General features: G+C 45.1%; 1 protein-coding gene across 2 annotated transcripts in view; it reads right to left on the reverse strand.

The window, feature by feature from the left end:
• Positions 1-15185, reverse strand: part of ube2e2 (ubiquitin-conjugating enzyme E2E 2) — a 67099-nt gene extending 51914 nt beyond the window's left edge. The window contains exons 1-4 of one of the 2 annotated variants that reach the window (XM_056285628.1): positions 15133-15185; positions 6067-6279; positions 4031-4214; positions 2451-2501 (exon numbers count right to left, since the gene is read on the reverse strand). In XM_056285628.1, the coding sequence (XP_056141603.1) occupies positions 2451-2501; positions 4031-4206 (227 nt within the window). In that variant the 5' untranslated portion in view covers positions 4207-4214; positions 6067-6279; positions 15133-15185. The remainder of the gene's footprint in view (positions 1-2450; positions 2502-4030; positions 4215-6066; positions 6280-15132) is intronic. The other variant, XM_056285629.1, reaches the window with a different exon arrangement.
• Positions 15186-15699: the final 514 nt, after the last annotated feature.

Consider the following 15699-nt stretch of genomic DNA (forward strand, 5'->3'; position numbering starts at 1 on the left):
TAATTGCCATGTCAAATCCTCTTGGGTTTCAAAATATTCCTTTTCATTTTATGTATGGCTATGCTAAGGTGACAGTTTTCTCTCACTCACAGTATTGACAGTTCACTGACAAGAGAAATGTAAACATTTGCCGTTTGTGTTTTTCCAGTAGTGACACAGAACTAAACTGCACCAATGTTGTTCAGTGATAGAATCTGATTCACAAAAAACATTGTTGCTACAACATCAAAGCCCCTTTGAAAGTGACATTTTTCATCACTTGCCATTTGCTTATTCCAAGTAAGGACAAGCACAAACTGCACAATTCATGTTCAGTGATAGAAAGTGATTCACAGAGGATATAAAATCAAAACCACACTAATATCATATTCCAAAAGGGAAAAGATGAACATTATTCAATGCCCTTGTCATATTCCGAATGTAATCTCATTGTAGTGGGTTCCCAAATTACAGCAAAATCTATCTTGGATCTCAGATCAGCATCTTTGGATTTATCAATTCAGAACTTAACATCAGAGACGCTTCAATAATGATAAAAAAGAGAAAAGAAATGAAACTCAACAAGAACTTCTAGTGTCCAGAAACCAACAACCTAGTATAAATCTCAAACGGGCATTTACCCAACATTCCCCTTTAAAAGTGCACTGACACTAAAATCCAAGAGGTATTGCCATCCTCCTTGCAGGGAAACTTAAGTGTGATCCATTCTCCAGTCAGAGACAATGTAGACAATACCAAGGAAATTGCATGTTTTTCCTGCACCATCATGATATGATGTGGAGACTTGGTCTGGGCGAACAACAGGCTGGGCAGGTCTGAAGGCTTCTCGCAGGGAGAAAGATGGAAGGAAATGCACCAGCTCGCCCGCAGCTCTGGCTGCTGAATGCACTGAGGTGAATCTCTGTAATACAACTCACTGTCCATCTCCTGAAGAGGGCCAACAGGCTGTGACTCCATTTGCAATGGAGGATGAAATGAATAACCTTTCAGGCTAACCTGACTGGGAGCGCTGAGCGTGTGGCATACAAATGACGACATTGGCTTCGCTGTGTGCGCTCGCTCATGCAAATATGTAAACGGTCCCTCACCTAAGGTCGTTTACATGAGGGAAATGTGATTTTTGATACATCTGACCCCATTGTTGTAAAATAACACTAATTTATTTGGGTGTATCACTGAAAAAACGCTATTAGATTTAGGTATCAATTTAAGGAAGACAGAGGAGTGAACACACAGAAAGGATTAACTTAAGGAAGCTTAATTGTTTCCCAGGCAACTTGCTCCCTGCTAAGATGATGACTGTGAAATTTCTGCTAGCGATTATTTTACTTTCAAATGACTTACTTGTGTCCTCCAGCTAAATCCTCCCATCCAGCCAACCTAGTTTTTTGATGAAGGCTTTTGAAAAAGATTATTTAGAGTCCTCGAGGAAAACAATATCTCATTTAGCCTCCAGTAGAATAATGAAACAGTTCTGAGTTGGAATGAAAAGGTTAGCTAAATGTTTATCGTTAATGATGAAGGGCTTCAGATCCAGACCAGCAGGGGTGATTAATTCGTGCCATAAACACGGCTGTCTAGGGTGTAGTAATTCCACAACACCAGATGAGTCATACAAAGCCATTTTCCTTAATCATTTTAAACAGCTGTCTATAAACAAACAAGACCAATTCCAAAATGGTCGAAAAACATCAACATCTTATTGTTCCATAGAGGACATCCTCCTCAAATGACCTGAATCGAGCGAGGGCTGGCCTCCATTTTCTTTCTTAATTTGCCTCCAAGTGCTGATCTGGAGGGTAATTACCCTGCTGTAATAAAGAAAGGCGCAATCAATGACAACGTCACTTTGTGTTATCTAAGTTAATAAGGTCTGGCTCCTGCATGGCATCCCTTAGGAGCACCTTTAGTTAGTATGTTGGTGGTAACTGATGTAGTGTTGCACATGTCCCCTACCACGCACCGACCACCATACCTATTCCTCAGAAGGCTGAGATGCGCAGCAGTGGCACACAATAACCATTGGCTGTGGTAAATCCCCAGAAGAACAATGGGGAACCTGCTCAAGAATCAAAACAGGTTCTGAACTTGCTCTGGTGATGTTTTTACCCCTCTTTTTAACCTGGCATCTTCTAGACAACTTGAATCTAAAATGCTGCTTTTCAAGAGATGTTGTGATTTGCATAATCAGGCATGTTCCAAATACTGAGAAACACAATTTATGTGGTCTGAAGTCATTCTAATCCACTGGGGGTTACCATCTCAGACTACAGTAAATGCATGGTATAGCGTAAAAGCATCATGACAATAGCATGTGCAATACAGGGTGGTATCTCATTCTTACAAAAACAGCAAGTCTTGGAAAAAAAATTCTTAACTCTGCATTGAATCTTGGGATTTGTACATAAAAGCTTTGCACCAGAACAGAGATGTTTTAGAAAGCATCTTACCTGCAGTTTGGAGGTGGGTCTAGTGTTATCTCTGCAAGCTCCTTCTGAATCCTGGAGAAGAAAAAAAAAAGAGAGATTTGAACATTGAATTGTCAGTTGGAAGAACAAATCTCTGAAAAAGAAAAGCTAAAAGAATAATCAACGCATCTAAATCTTTCATTGTCAAAGAATAGAACATCCATCCATCCATTATCTGAACCACCTATCCTGCTCTCAGGGTTGCAGGGATGCTGGATCCTATTCCAGCAGTCATTGGGAGACACCCTGGACAAGCCACCAGGCCATCACACTCACACGCACACGCGCACACACACACACGCACACACACACACACTGAGGGACAATTTTTTTTAGTACGGCCAATTCACCTGACTTGCATGTCTTTGGACTGTGGGAGGAAACTGGAGCCCCTAGAGGAAAACCACGCAGACACGGGAGGACATGCAAACTCCACACAGAGGACGACCTGGGGTGACCCCCAAGGTTGAACTACCCCAGGGCTCGAACCCAGGACCTTCTTGCTGTGAGGTGACCGCGCTAATCACTGTGCCACCGTGCCGCCAAGAATAGAACAAATAAAATCAAAGTCGTGCTTTATCTGTGCTAAACCACACAGTAAGTGTTAACAACACAACATCAGTCATACTGTCCCAACTCATATCTTTATCTCCAAATATGACCATGACAGCTGTTAAAGAGCTCTGTCATGATGGAAACTGCTATTTCCACTCTGTGAAAATTCTAAAATAAGTGGATAACAAAAAAGAAAAGAATTCTGTCATAAGGATTCAGATGTAAAGACAATCGAATAAATGGTGTATGGTTGTATTAGACACCAAATTTCATGTGGCTTTCACATTGTACATTTTTTTGCCCTATGTGAAGGAAATATATTAAGCCAAGATTGACCGGAGGGTGAATAAACCCAACTGTGCAATTTACAGCCAATATATTAAAAAGACGGGTTGGAATAGAATGGCAATTAAAACAATTGTATATATGCAGCTCCTGGGGCCAGTCAGAAGGTGAGCATCATACAACTACAACTGGCTGCTATTGTAGATACAAACACAATGTTTCAGACAGCAGCTAAGTTTCAGCACCTTGAAGCCCCCATGGTTCTGGGTAGCCCGTGGAGACAGCTTCAAATGCAATGAGCACATGAAGGGGAGATGTTCTTCAGATCAATCAGTTATAAAAAGACTTGGTGGCCTCAGCCAACCCTTGCTCAACTGGGTGCATAATTTTGTCATCGTCTGCCCTATGAAAGTCCTAAATCTGGTAGGGGATAATGATGATGCGTTGGCGTGTGTAAGAGGAGGGTTGCAGGAGAAAAGTATGTTTAAATGTTTTTGTTTTTTTGTTTTTTTACTAAACGGGAAGCTGGACCAGCTTGAATATGTCTTTCAAAACGACTGTTCTGACAGTCATTCTGTGTGTGTGGGATCAGCAGCATAGCGGATATCATGGATGATTACAGCAACAATTGTCTAAATATAACTCACACCCCTGGTCCAGAGGGAGAAGCCTCCTACCTAAATAATAAAGACCACTGGCCTCAGCCAGAGTCAAACCTTTACCTCTTGGCACTGGTTGAGAGTTTAGCAGCTGTTTTACTGGAAATCTTCGTCTCCTTCTTTTTGGGTTGTGCAGGTTCCCGCTCCTGCTCAGGTGGTACCGATTCCCTTTGCTCAATGTCGGAGCTACCTCCACTGGTGCTGGGGCTGTCATCTGGTCTCTGCACTTCACTGGACATCTTGGGCCCTTAAAGTGGACCGCAGGTCTGTCACTCTACTTGTGTGACAATGTTAAACCAAGATTTCCACTGCCACTGACAGTGAATGAAACTGAACAGCCCATCTATGCAACTTCAGTAAAATTGTAATTTAAAGGAAAGGCAAAGCTAAGGATTTTTAATTTAATGGATGCAGTTGGACGTGTTTAAAGTCTGAAACAGAACAGGCAACTCTGGCAGGATATGGGCTTAGCCTGAGCTAAGCTAGAACTTCAGAGTCGCATGCAGTGAGATAAAGAGAAGAACCAAAATATAACAAGCCATTTCCCTTCATGATCTGCCGAGGATAGGGGCAATAAATTGTGGCCTAGGTGTTTGAAACACGTTGAAATGCAAATTATAGACGCTTTACTGGTGGTTTTATTGCAAATTAAAACACACTCAGTGACCGCTGCTCTCGTGTTACTACAGCCGCCTTTCCAACCCAAAAAACAAGCTGTTAAAATGATGTAGCCTAAGAAACTTTTGAGATAAACTCCCAAGTAGACTGATGAAATAGTCTTAACAGACAAAGGCAAGCAACTATGTGTTATAGAGTGCAAAGAGTATGCAGGGTTTTTTTTGTCAAACTAATCAATACAACAGCCGATTTCACCGATTTGTGTATCTTTATCCAAAAAGGACAGACTTATCAATGAAATTAGAGGGCGGGGTGGTTAACAGGAAAGAAAATCTGCCCAGACATGGCACATGATTGGACATCGCAGGCCAAAAAATGTGCAGGTTTCCTTTCCAATCCTACACTTACACCATCCGATTTCACTGATTAGTCATTCCCTGTTTGGGTGAAGGGGTGTGGATTAATTAAATCACCTGGTGAAGTGATTGGTAGGGAATAAAACCCAGCATATTCTTGGCATATGGCTATGCCTGGTTTATAATAACCTGCATTAACCACGCAGTTTGAAAGAACATGAATATACACTTAAAATCTAACAACGTTTTTCTGTGACAGATCGAGAAGAGACTTTCAGACCATCGTCAGTGAAGTGTTAAAGAGAAGGTTCATGGACAACAGACAGTTAAAATTAAGTACATAGTACATTGTATAAGACATCATTGAAAGTGATAGGGTAGGTTATATCCACTGGGGAGGGGGAGCCGTTCAAATAAACACCAACACGAATCCAGCCCCGTTACAGAAACCACGAAATATCAATTGGACACACACACACACACACACACACACACACACACAAACCCCAAAACAAAACAAACAAAAACACGAAATCCGTCTGAATCGGTTTAAGAGGTTTACTCTGATCGGGGTTAATGTGTGTGCATGTTTTTTTGTTTTTTGAATCAAAGACAACCCCTTCGCCGTTTTAAGGTCAACAATCCGGACGGAAAACACACACACACACACACACACACACACACACACACACACACACACACACACACACACACACACACACAAAGGGGGGGGGGTCGACTGGAACCGAGCTGCCCACATAACACCATCCTCCGGCTCGGGGAAAAAGTAGGACCCGCGGAGGTGCGCACCACCACGGGGTATTTAAACGAACAGGCCTCGGCGTTTAGAACTAAAGGAGAAATCGACACGGAACGCATTTCGGTGGGAAAATGGAAGCGGATGGACGGTGTCTGATGGAGGACGGTGGACGGGGGTCGGACGGGCGGCGGTAGAAAACGTGGGAATCCTCCACATTGTGCGCGGACAGCCGTGACCCCGCCGCCGCGGCACAAAGGGAGGCACGTCCCGCACATCCCTTCCCGGGAAAACGACACTTTTCCCGAGACATTTCCAGACTTTTCCATGTGTAATGTGAGCGGTTGTAAAGTAAATGTCGGTATTACCTGGCAGCTGGCCGTCGATGCGGTGTTCCTCTTTATAATCCCAGGTTAAAAGTGTCTCTTGACGGCCGTCTGCTCGCTCCCGTGTCCGTGCTCTTTAACTGGAGGCAGCAACGGAGACGCGATCACAGACCGCCTCCATGCGCGCTCCCGACCGTGCGCGCGCCGCTCGTGCACGTGCTGCATTGGTTTGGGGACACAGCAGCCGCGGAAGATCTGATTTAAAATAGATTTGAACATTACTGTCGTCTGCAACAAATGTGAGAAGACCTACAACAAAGGTGACAGTCGTTATAACCCTGTGTGCATCGATCGATCAATCAATCAAACTAGTACATTTCGTGCATTAAAATCCAAAGCTCTTTACATGAAGTGAAAACACAAAATAAGATTTCAAAATTTGAAGAAAAATGATCGATAAAGTAAAACGACGTGAATCAAAATAAGATTGAGCCGAAAAAGAGAGAATCCATAATTTATCAACAACAGATCAAGAGTGAGAAAATACACCCCATATAGGTTAAACCCCTTTTATAAAGTAGAAGGGGTTTAACCCCATTAAAAAAGATGTGTTTTGATAAAGTTTCTTTTTACGTATGTTAGTATGAACCAGCTTTAGCAGAGTAAAATACTAGATTTTTGACTTCTCAAGTTATGCGTGGATGTTTTCACGATACTGTCATTAAAATGATTTAGATTACTGTTATACTGTGCGTGTGTGCGCGCGCACGCGCGCTAGCGTGTACTTGCAATTCAAAAGGTATGTCAACTGTGACATTACCTGGCCTTTATCAAATTTAACAAATTCTCAAAACCAAAATAATCACTGTTATACAGCTACACGCTGCGATAAAGTCAATTTAACTAAAAAGCCTATTCCACTGTATGATTTGCTGGTATAAAAAAAAATTGTTCATAAGATTTTGTAGTAAGGGGCACCCCGGTGGCTCACCTGGTAGAGCGCATACCAGGTTTAGCTTGGAAGTTAGAAAAATTATCTCTTAGAGATATGACATCTTCTATATCAAAATGTTTGCAAAAATGAAAGTAAAGCGTAAAGTTGTAAGACCTATGGCATGTAACTTGAGTAGAGTTTTGAGACTGTTACTTAGTACAAAGCATCTTTTACCTTATTGTATATTTCACATAATAATGATATTCGCTTGATTTTCCTCAACCTTCATCCCCATCTCCCGACACACACACACACACACACACACACACACACACACACACACACACACACACACACACACACACACACACACACACACACACACATCACAAGCACACAACCTCAGACATGCAGACTTTGTGTTGAATTACAGTGTTGTGTGGTAGCGAACAGGCAGTTGTTAATTTGTCCTATCATCCTTTTCACACTGCGGCTTGTTCAAGCAGAGGTTAGACAGGTTGGCCTGTGACCAAAGGGAAGTCAACTAAATTTCTATTAAAAAGAAAAGAAAGAAGACCACTCTCATCTAGAGATCCAGCCCTTTTGTTCTAACATGAGAGTCTTCATATTCAGAGAGAAATGGTACTGGAAATGCTCCTTTTCTCCAGGATTCCCTTCAACCCCAGACCGGGGAGGTCCCACTTCTGTTTCAGGGTCAAGGACCCCAAATTTAGCTGCATTATTAGCTGTAAGTAGTAGGCCGAAAACATCAGCAATCTCAGTTAACTGGATAAAGCAAAACCAACGATTCAATACATTTAAGTCTCCCAGTGAGCTTGAATGTGAAAGGCATTGTGTGCAGGACTACTGAAACAGCCTTACATCCCAATGAGAGATCAGTAAACCACACGAAAGCTCAATCAGTAATTTCTTTATAAAAAACAAAATATGTTTACATTGTTTTATGATATGTAAGGTGTTTATTTTGCTCTGAAGGATAGCGTCTTTTGAGACTGTCTAAATGGACTGATAGTAATGTAGAGCTCAGCGTGGATTTTGTGTTTTGACTCTATAAGAGGTTGTTTTTTAACTGACATGTTTTTTTAAGAGATACATACCTATGCTGTAAACTATCTATCTATCTATCTATCTATCTATCTATCTATCTATCTATCTATCTATCTATCTATCTATCTATCTATCTATCTATCTATCTATCTATCTATCTATCTATCTATCTATCTATCTATCTATCTATCTATCTATCTATCTATCTATCTATCTATCTATCTTAATGTATGAAAGAATAAAGGCAGTTATAGGACCTAGAAACAGGCATAATTTTTTTTTTGTTTTTAAGGAAGACAAGATGTGTGGAAATAACGGCAGAGGGCTAGAAACAGGAACTCATCTCTTTCTTGAAAATATGACTTTCTAAACCTCCTCCACAAGTGTGAGGGAGTTTGGGGGTGATGTGAATCATAGCATCCTCCTCTTAGAGAAGGTCCATTTGTCTTTCCAGATGCATCACTTCTCCAAAATGGACAGAGAGGTGAACACTAACTCTGACTGAAGGAGGTGCCAAAGGTGAAAGGAAACAAAAGAACAGTTGGAAAATCACTCATTCAGTTTTCCTCTGACCTTCATCAGAGCTGCACCATTGTGTTTTCTGTGTCTTTTCTGTTCTCACAAATGAGTCCAGAGATATCAATTTATCAGCAGCTCAAAATGATCTAAACATTATACAAATGTATGGGTACACTAACCTTCATGTAGTGAATGTCTCTGAAGTGTCCTGCCCTGTCTGAAAGGACAGTGTCCTTACAGACATTATCACGTATGTATAGCAGTGTCCATGACATCTTCACAACAGGATCTGTGCAGTTCTCTTTACATGATCTGTGTGGCATTATTTACTACTGTGCAGCACTACATCTTCACACATCACTGTATCTGGTCTTCTCATATAGCACCACCTTATCCTGTTACACCTCTAATTTTATACTTGGATCTGCACTCGTACTCATAATTCTACTTTTTAATACTTATTATATTTATTTTCTCATACTTTGCTCTGTTAGTTTACACTTTGTCTATCTTGCTATGCATACGTGTCTATGTTATTATGTGTGACTGGGAGTCACATTCCTCTTATCTGGCCAATAAAACTGACTGACTGTTTGTTTGTGGTGTTGCACTGATGAAAGATTTGACTTCCGCACCTTCACTCGGTTGCTCAGGAAAGCACTAGTACTCGTATTATGACAATACTGCAACTACTACCGCAGAGGTAGCTTCATCATGGTTGTTGAGCCTGCCATCCATCTCCAGCCCGTGTTGGGATCTGGTCGAGTGCTTTAAACACCACACTCATTCTAATGAAGGTCTTTTAGATTACCCTCCACAGTCATTAATTCAGCATAACAAAGATGCTTTGGCCAACGAGTGTGTGTGTGTGTGTGTGTGTGTGTGTGTGTGTGTGTGTGTGTGTGTGTGTGTGTGTGCGTGCGTGCGTGCGTGTGTGCGTGCGTGTGTGTGTGTGTGTTTGATAGACAGCGGCCCATGGGCCAGCACGTGAATAGGCAAGGCTTCAGCAAATGCACTTCCTCTGTCTTACCCTGACTGGCCCCAAGGTCATGTCTGCTCAGCACTGAGGAGGCCTTTGTGATGGTAATGCTGTGGATAAAGTTTAACCCCGAGAACAATCTGAAACCTGGCTCTCCATGTTCCCCGCTCACCCTTCTCCACACCAGAACCAATAGGCGAGCAATCAACTGAATGTTCCAGGTCAGTTTGTTGTTATTGGACTTGCCTGTCGTTTGGATGGATGAGCCCAAGTTCAGGGACCGTCTTTTGGTGTAAAGTGTGGCTGAGTAGGACGACATTGTGTTCTTAAGATTTGACACAGATGTTGGAGGGGGACAGAAAGTGAGAGAGGATGCCGAGTGAGAGAATGAAACCCATCTGTTGTCATGGTAAAATGTTAAAAATCTGTTGGACACATTTAACAGTGAGCAGGATCAGTTTAAAGATACTTTCAACCCTTTTTCGTCATTAATTTAGATTTATATCGTTTTATTTCATTTCTTTATTTACAATTTTTTTCAAATATACAATATATAATTTGTAAGGGAATGTGAAGAATTGCTTAAAAACCCTCCAGGGGCTTCAAAAGTGGCATTCTCCAGGCAGCATACTATAGGAAATCATTACAGCAATGTACTACACTCACCGGCCACTTTATTAGGCACACCTGTCCAACTGCTCGTCAACGCAAATTTCTAATCAGCCAATCACATGGCAGCAACTCAATGCATTTAGGCATGTAGACATGGTCAAGACGATCTGCTGCAGTTCAAACCGAGCATCAGAATGGGGAAGAAAGGTGATTTAAGTGACTTTGAACGTGGCATGGTTGTTGGTGCCAGACGGGCTGGTCTGAGTATTTCAGAAACTGCTGATCTACTGGGATTTTCACGCACAACCATCTCTAGGGTTTACAGAGAATGGTCCGAAAAAGAGAAAATATCCAGTGAGCGGCAGTTCTGTGGACGAAAATGCCTTGTTGATGCCAGAGGTCAGAGGAGAATGGCCAGACTGGTTCGAGCTGATAGAAAGGCAACAGTAACTCAAATAACCACTCATTACAACCGAGGTATGCAGAAGAGCATCTCTGAACGCACAACACGTCGAACCTTGAGGCAGATGGGCTACAGCAGCAGAAGACCACACCGGGTGCCACTCCTGTCAGCTAAGAACAGGAAACTGAGGCTACAATTCGCACAGGCTCACCAAAATTGGACAATAGAAGATTGGAAAAACGTTGCCTGGTCTGATGAGTCTCGATTTCTGCTGCGACATTCGGATGGTAGGGTCAGAATTTGGCGTCAACAACATGAAAGCATGGATCCATCCTGCCTTGTATCAACGGTTCAGGCTGGTGGTGGTGGTGTAATGGTGTGGGGGATATTTTCTTGGCACACTTTGGGCCCTTTAGTACCAATTGAGCATCGTGTCAACGCCACAGCCTACCTGAGTATTGTTGCTGACCATGTCCATCCCTTTATGACCACAGTGTTCCCATCTTCTGATGGCTACTCCCAGCAGGATAACGCGCTATGTCATAAAGCTCGAATCATCTCAGACTGGTTTCTTGAACATGACAATGAGTTCACTGTACTCAAATGGCCTCCACAGTCACCAGATCTCAACCAATAGAGCACCTTTGGGATGTGGTGGACCGGGAGATTCACATCATGGACGTGCAGCCGACAAATCTGCGGCAACTGCGTGATGCTATCATGTCAATATGGAGCAAACTCTCTGAGGAATGTTTCCAGTACCTTGTTGAATCTATGCCACGAAGGATTAAGGCCGTTCTGAAGGCAAAAGGGGGTCCAACCCGGTACTAGCAAGGTGTACCTAATAAAGTGGCCAGTGAGTGTATATTGTAGAGGGGCTCAAGCAGGAGTCGTGACAACTTTCTCTTTCGGCTACACAACGTGCACCATTTATTCCTTCCACCATTACAACAACAACAAAAAACCCGCGCAGCGGAAGTGTGTCACTGTAAACCCGAACCGAGGAAACAGCAGCTGTAAACTAACGTTCCTACTAGCTCAATAAGGGGAATTATGTAGCCCCATAACCACTACACACGTCCCCCCAGAATTCGCCTTAATACGAAAAGTCAGTGTGGCGAGGGGGGCGGATCTCTCTGCCCCAACGGCTCCGCTGAACAGGAGCTGGGGGCTGGTTAACCGCAGGCAAAGCAGCAGAGTCCTCACAGCTGGACCGGGGAAAGGGAGGGGCTGGGGAAGCAGGGGGCGGCTCGCCGGGGGAGGGGGGCAGAGCCGGGGGGCGCCCCCGCCGTGGGGGCAGGGCAAGACCAACAGGGCGGTCTAAGTCCAGGTGAGCAGGCTTGAGGCGGTCCACAGAAACCCGCTCCAGCCTGCTGCCAACCTCCACCACAAAGTGCTTATCTCCAGTGTCCCGTACCCGAAATGGGCCGTCGTAGGGTGGCTGCAGGGGACCGCGGTGCGCGTCGTGACGGATGAAAACATACTCCGCCGACCGCAGCTCCGTGGGGACATAGGACTGAGAGCCGCCATGCTGAGAAGTGGGGACCGTTGCAAAAGCCCTGGCTTCCTCCTGCAGCACAGTCCGTTGGCATCTGGCGGACCAGGGAGCTGTGGCAGTGGGAAGGAAATCCCCCGGGACCCGAAGTGGCTGTCCATAGACCAGTTCGGCGGATGAGGACTGGAGGTCCTCCTTGGGAGCTGTCCTGAGCCCAAGCATGACCCAAGGCAGTTTGTCGACCCAGCGGTCGTCCTTGAGGGTAGCCCGCAATGCGGCCTTCATCGAGTGATGAAACCTCTCGACCAATCTATTCGCCTGAGGGTGATATGCTGTGGTGCGATGGAGCCTCACCCCTAAACCCGCGGTGATCTCCTCCCAGAGCGCTGACGTGAATTGCGGCCCTCTGTCCGAGGAGAGGTCAGATGGGGTGCCAAAGCGGGCGACCCAGGTTCCGATGAACGCTCGGGCAACCTCAGGCGCTGTCGTGGACGAAAGCGGGACGGCCTCTGGCCATCGCGTGGTCCTGTCGACCATGGTGAGCAGGTATGTGAAACCATGGGAGGGGGGTAGGGGGCCTACCAGGTCCACATTCACGTGGTCGAACCTCCTCTCAGGTACCGTGAAAGGTATCAGGGGCGCTTTGACGTGCCGGAGCACTTTGGAGCATTGGCACTCCACACAGGTGTCAGCCCAGTCCCTCACATCCTTTTTGAGTCCATGCCAGACAAACTTTGCCGCCACCAACCTCTGTGAAGGCTTTCTGCCAGGGTGAGACAGCCCATGGACTGCGTCGAAGACCCGTCGCCTCCAAGCAGTCGGAACGACTGGTCGGGGCTGACCCGTAGAGATGTCGCACAGGAGCGTGGCGTCGGCATCGTCGAAAGCCACATCCTCCAACTGCAGCCCTGTGTCGTCGGTCCTGCATGCCTGCACTCCTGGGTCGGCGGCATGGTCAGCCGCCATCTGGCTGTAGTCGAGTCCCAAATGGGCAGCACCAGCGATGGCCCGGGAGAGACAGTCAGCGACCGGGTTGGACTTCCCAGCGACATGCCTCACGTTGGTGGTAAACTCTGAGATGTACGCCAACTTTTGCTGCTGGCGGGCTGACCACGGCTCTGCCACCTTGGCCATCGCGAACACCAGTGGTTTGTGATCGACGAAAGCCGTGAACTGACGGCCCTCCAGTAGGAAACGAAAGTGCCTAACAGCGAGGAAAAGGCCAAGCAGCTCACGATCAAAGGTGCTGTATTTGCGCTCCCTCAGGTTCAACTGCCGGCTGAAGAAGGCAAGCGGCTGCCACGTGCCGCTCACCCGCTGCTCGTAAACCGCGCCGACAGCGTAGTCCGAAGCATCCGTCGTGATGGCGATGGGCGCCCCAGACACAGGGTGTGCCAGCATCGCCGCGTCAGCCAGGGCGGCCTTCACATCCTTAAAAGCCTTGTCCCTCTCTGTAGACCAGTCCACGGCGTGTTTGGGGGCTGTGCCCTTCAGAGCCTCATATAGGGGGCGGAGGAGATCGGCAGCCCAGGGGATAAACCGGTGGTAGAAGGACACCATGCCAATGAACTCCCGGAGGGACTGGGCCGTGTGTGGACTCCCAGAACTCTGGCAATTTGAGAGAAACCGCGTTGATTTCGTCAACCATGTTCGTTCAAAAGATTGTCTCTGATAACTACCAAGAGACAAACGTCGGCGTCACCAGTGTAGAGGGGCTCAAGCAGGAGTCGTGACAACTTTCTCTTTCGGCTACACAACGTGCACCATTTATTCCTTCCACCATTACAACAACAAAAAACCCGCGCAGCGGAAGTGTGTCACTGTAAACCCGAACCGAGGAAACAGCAGCTGTAAACTAACGTTCCTACTAGCTCAATAAGGGGAATTATGTAGCCCCATAACCACTACAATATACAATTTGTATGTGTCTTTCAATAATTTCACACACAGTAAAACATGGAGACATTGTTTAGCATAGCATATCAAAAGCAAATAAAATGTATCCCAGCTGGCTGGTGAATGTTTCAGGACTTGTTTCAGGAACTTAAAGGAGAAATCCACTAAAAAGGCAAATAAATAATTAGGCAAGACCACAAAAAAAGAAAAAAGATTCCTTCCTTCATCCATCCATTCGTACATTCATATATGCAGACCTTCCGAAAACATCCACAGAAATGCTCCCATATTAACTTTTAGTATGCTAACTTTTTACTATCCATCTCCCTGCTAACATAACATACAGCTGTTGCAGAGAGATAGCCAATGAAATAAATCAACTATACTTCTATTATGGCAAGAGAACTGAACCACACTTAACCGCTTAAGAAACGGGAGAGAATCCATCCATCCCTCCCTCCATTATCCAACCCGCTTATCCTGCTCTCAGGAGCCTATCCCAGCAGTCAACGGGCGGCAGGCGCGGAAACACCCTGGACAGGCCGCCAGGCCATCACACACACCTAGGGACAATTTAGTACGGCCAATCCACCTAAACTACAGGTCTTTGGACTGTGGGAGGAAACCGGAGCCCCCGGAGGAAACCCACACAGACACGGGGAGAGCATGCAAACTCCACACAGAGGACGACCTCCAAATTCGGATTACCTCGGGGCTCGAACCCAGGACCTTCTTGCTGTGAGGCGACCGCATTAACCACTGCGCCACCCCACTTTGCAATTATATGATCTTCCACACACACTCCAGCAGTCCACACATCGCCTTCCCAAACGTTGCTGTAAAATCAAAATGTTCAAACTGTGACTATAATCTGTCGCGTATGTAAACCAGCCAGTGTGTTGGGAAAATGCGGGTTCACCACTGCTCATTTTCCATCCAACTCGCGGTATTATATCTGTCCACTTGTAACTGATACAGAGAGACACCCACAAAGGCCCGATGGAGGTTGCCTGTGAAAATCAGACATGAAAAGTGCTAAATTATTTTTTCTAAATTTAGTTTTATTTTACAGGGTTAAAGAGCAAATAACATTACAGTCAGGGGAATAAACAAAAAATACAAATAAACAACGCAAAGAGTAAAATGCAGTTCTAATACACAGTGAAATCAAATTTAGATGAGCAATTTACACCTTTTCTTACCTTTCTATACCTCCCAGTACGGAACACTCCTCACTCCATGTTTTTCCACATCTTCTCTTCCTCTATCTGTGCATGTCTGTGTGTGCACATGCATAAACACGTGGGTGGGCGTGCACACATGCATGTCATGTGTCTGGGTCATTTAGTTCTATCGAACACAAGGTGGAGCTGTGAGACCTGCTGTGGTGGATGTTAAAGTACCCCAACACTCAAAAATGTGTTTTTCTTATGTTTGTGTCCACTGAAATGTCTGGCCTTCACTGTACTGACTTGTTCTCTGTGCAAAGTGTGTCACTAGAGTGGTGTTTTCACATTCCTCTTTGGGCTCTACAAATAAAATTGACTTGTCTTGACTTGACTTGACTCGACTGAAGGAGGCGCTGTCTGTGCACTTCCCAAATCTGAGAGTCAAACGTACCCCGGGTAAACTAGATTTAGTATGTCACAAATGTGAAAGCCAATTGCTGTCTAATAAGCAAATGCAGGGCTGGCAAAGAAACCTGAAACCTCCTGCGATGATCACGCTTGTCAGTACAGAGAGCATAGTGAAAAGTTTTGACAGCCAAC

This window comes from Lampris incognitus, chromosome 9 (assembly GCF_029633865.1).
Source record: "Lampris incognitus isolate fLamInc1 chromosome 9, fLamInc1.hap2, whole genome shotgun sequence".
NCBI classification, from domain to species: domain Eukaryota; kingdom Metazoa; phylum Chordata; class Actinopteri; order Lampriformes; family Lampridae; genus Lampris; species Lampris incognitus.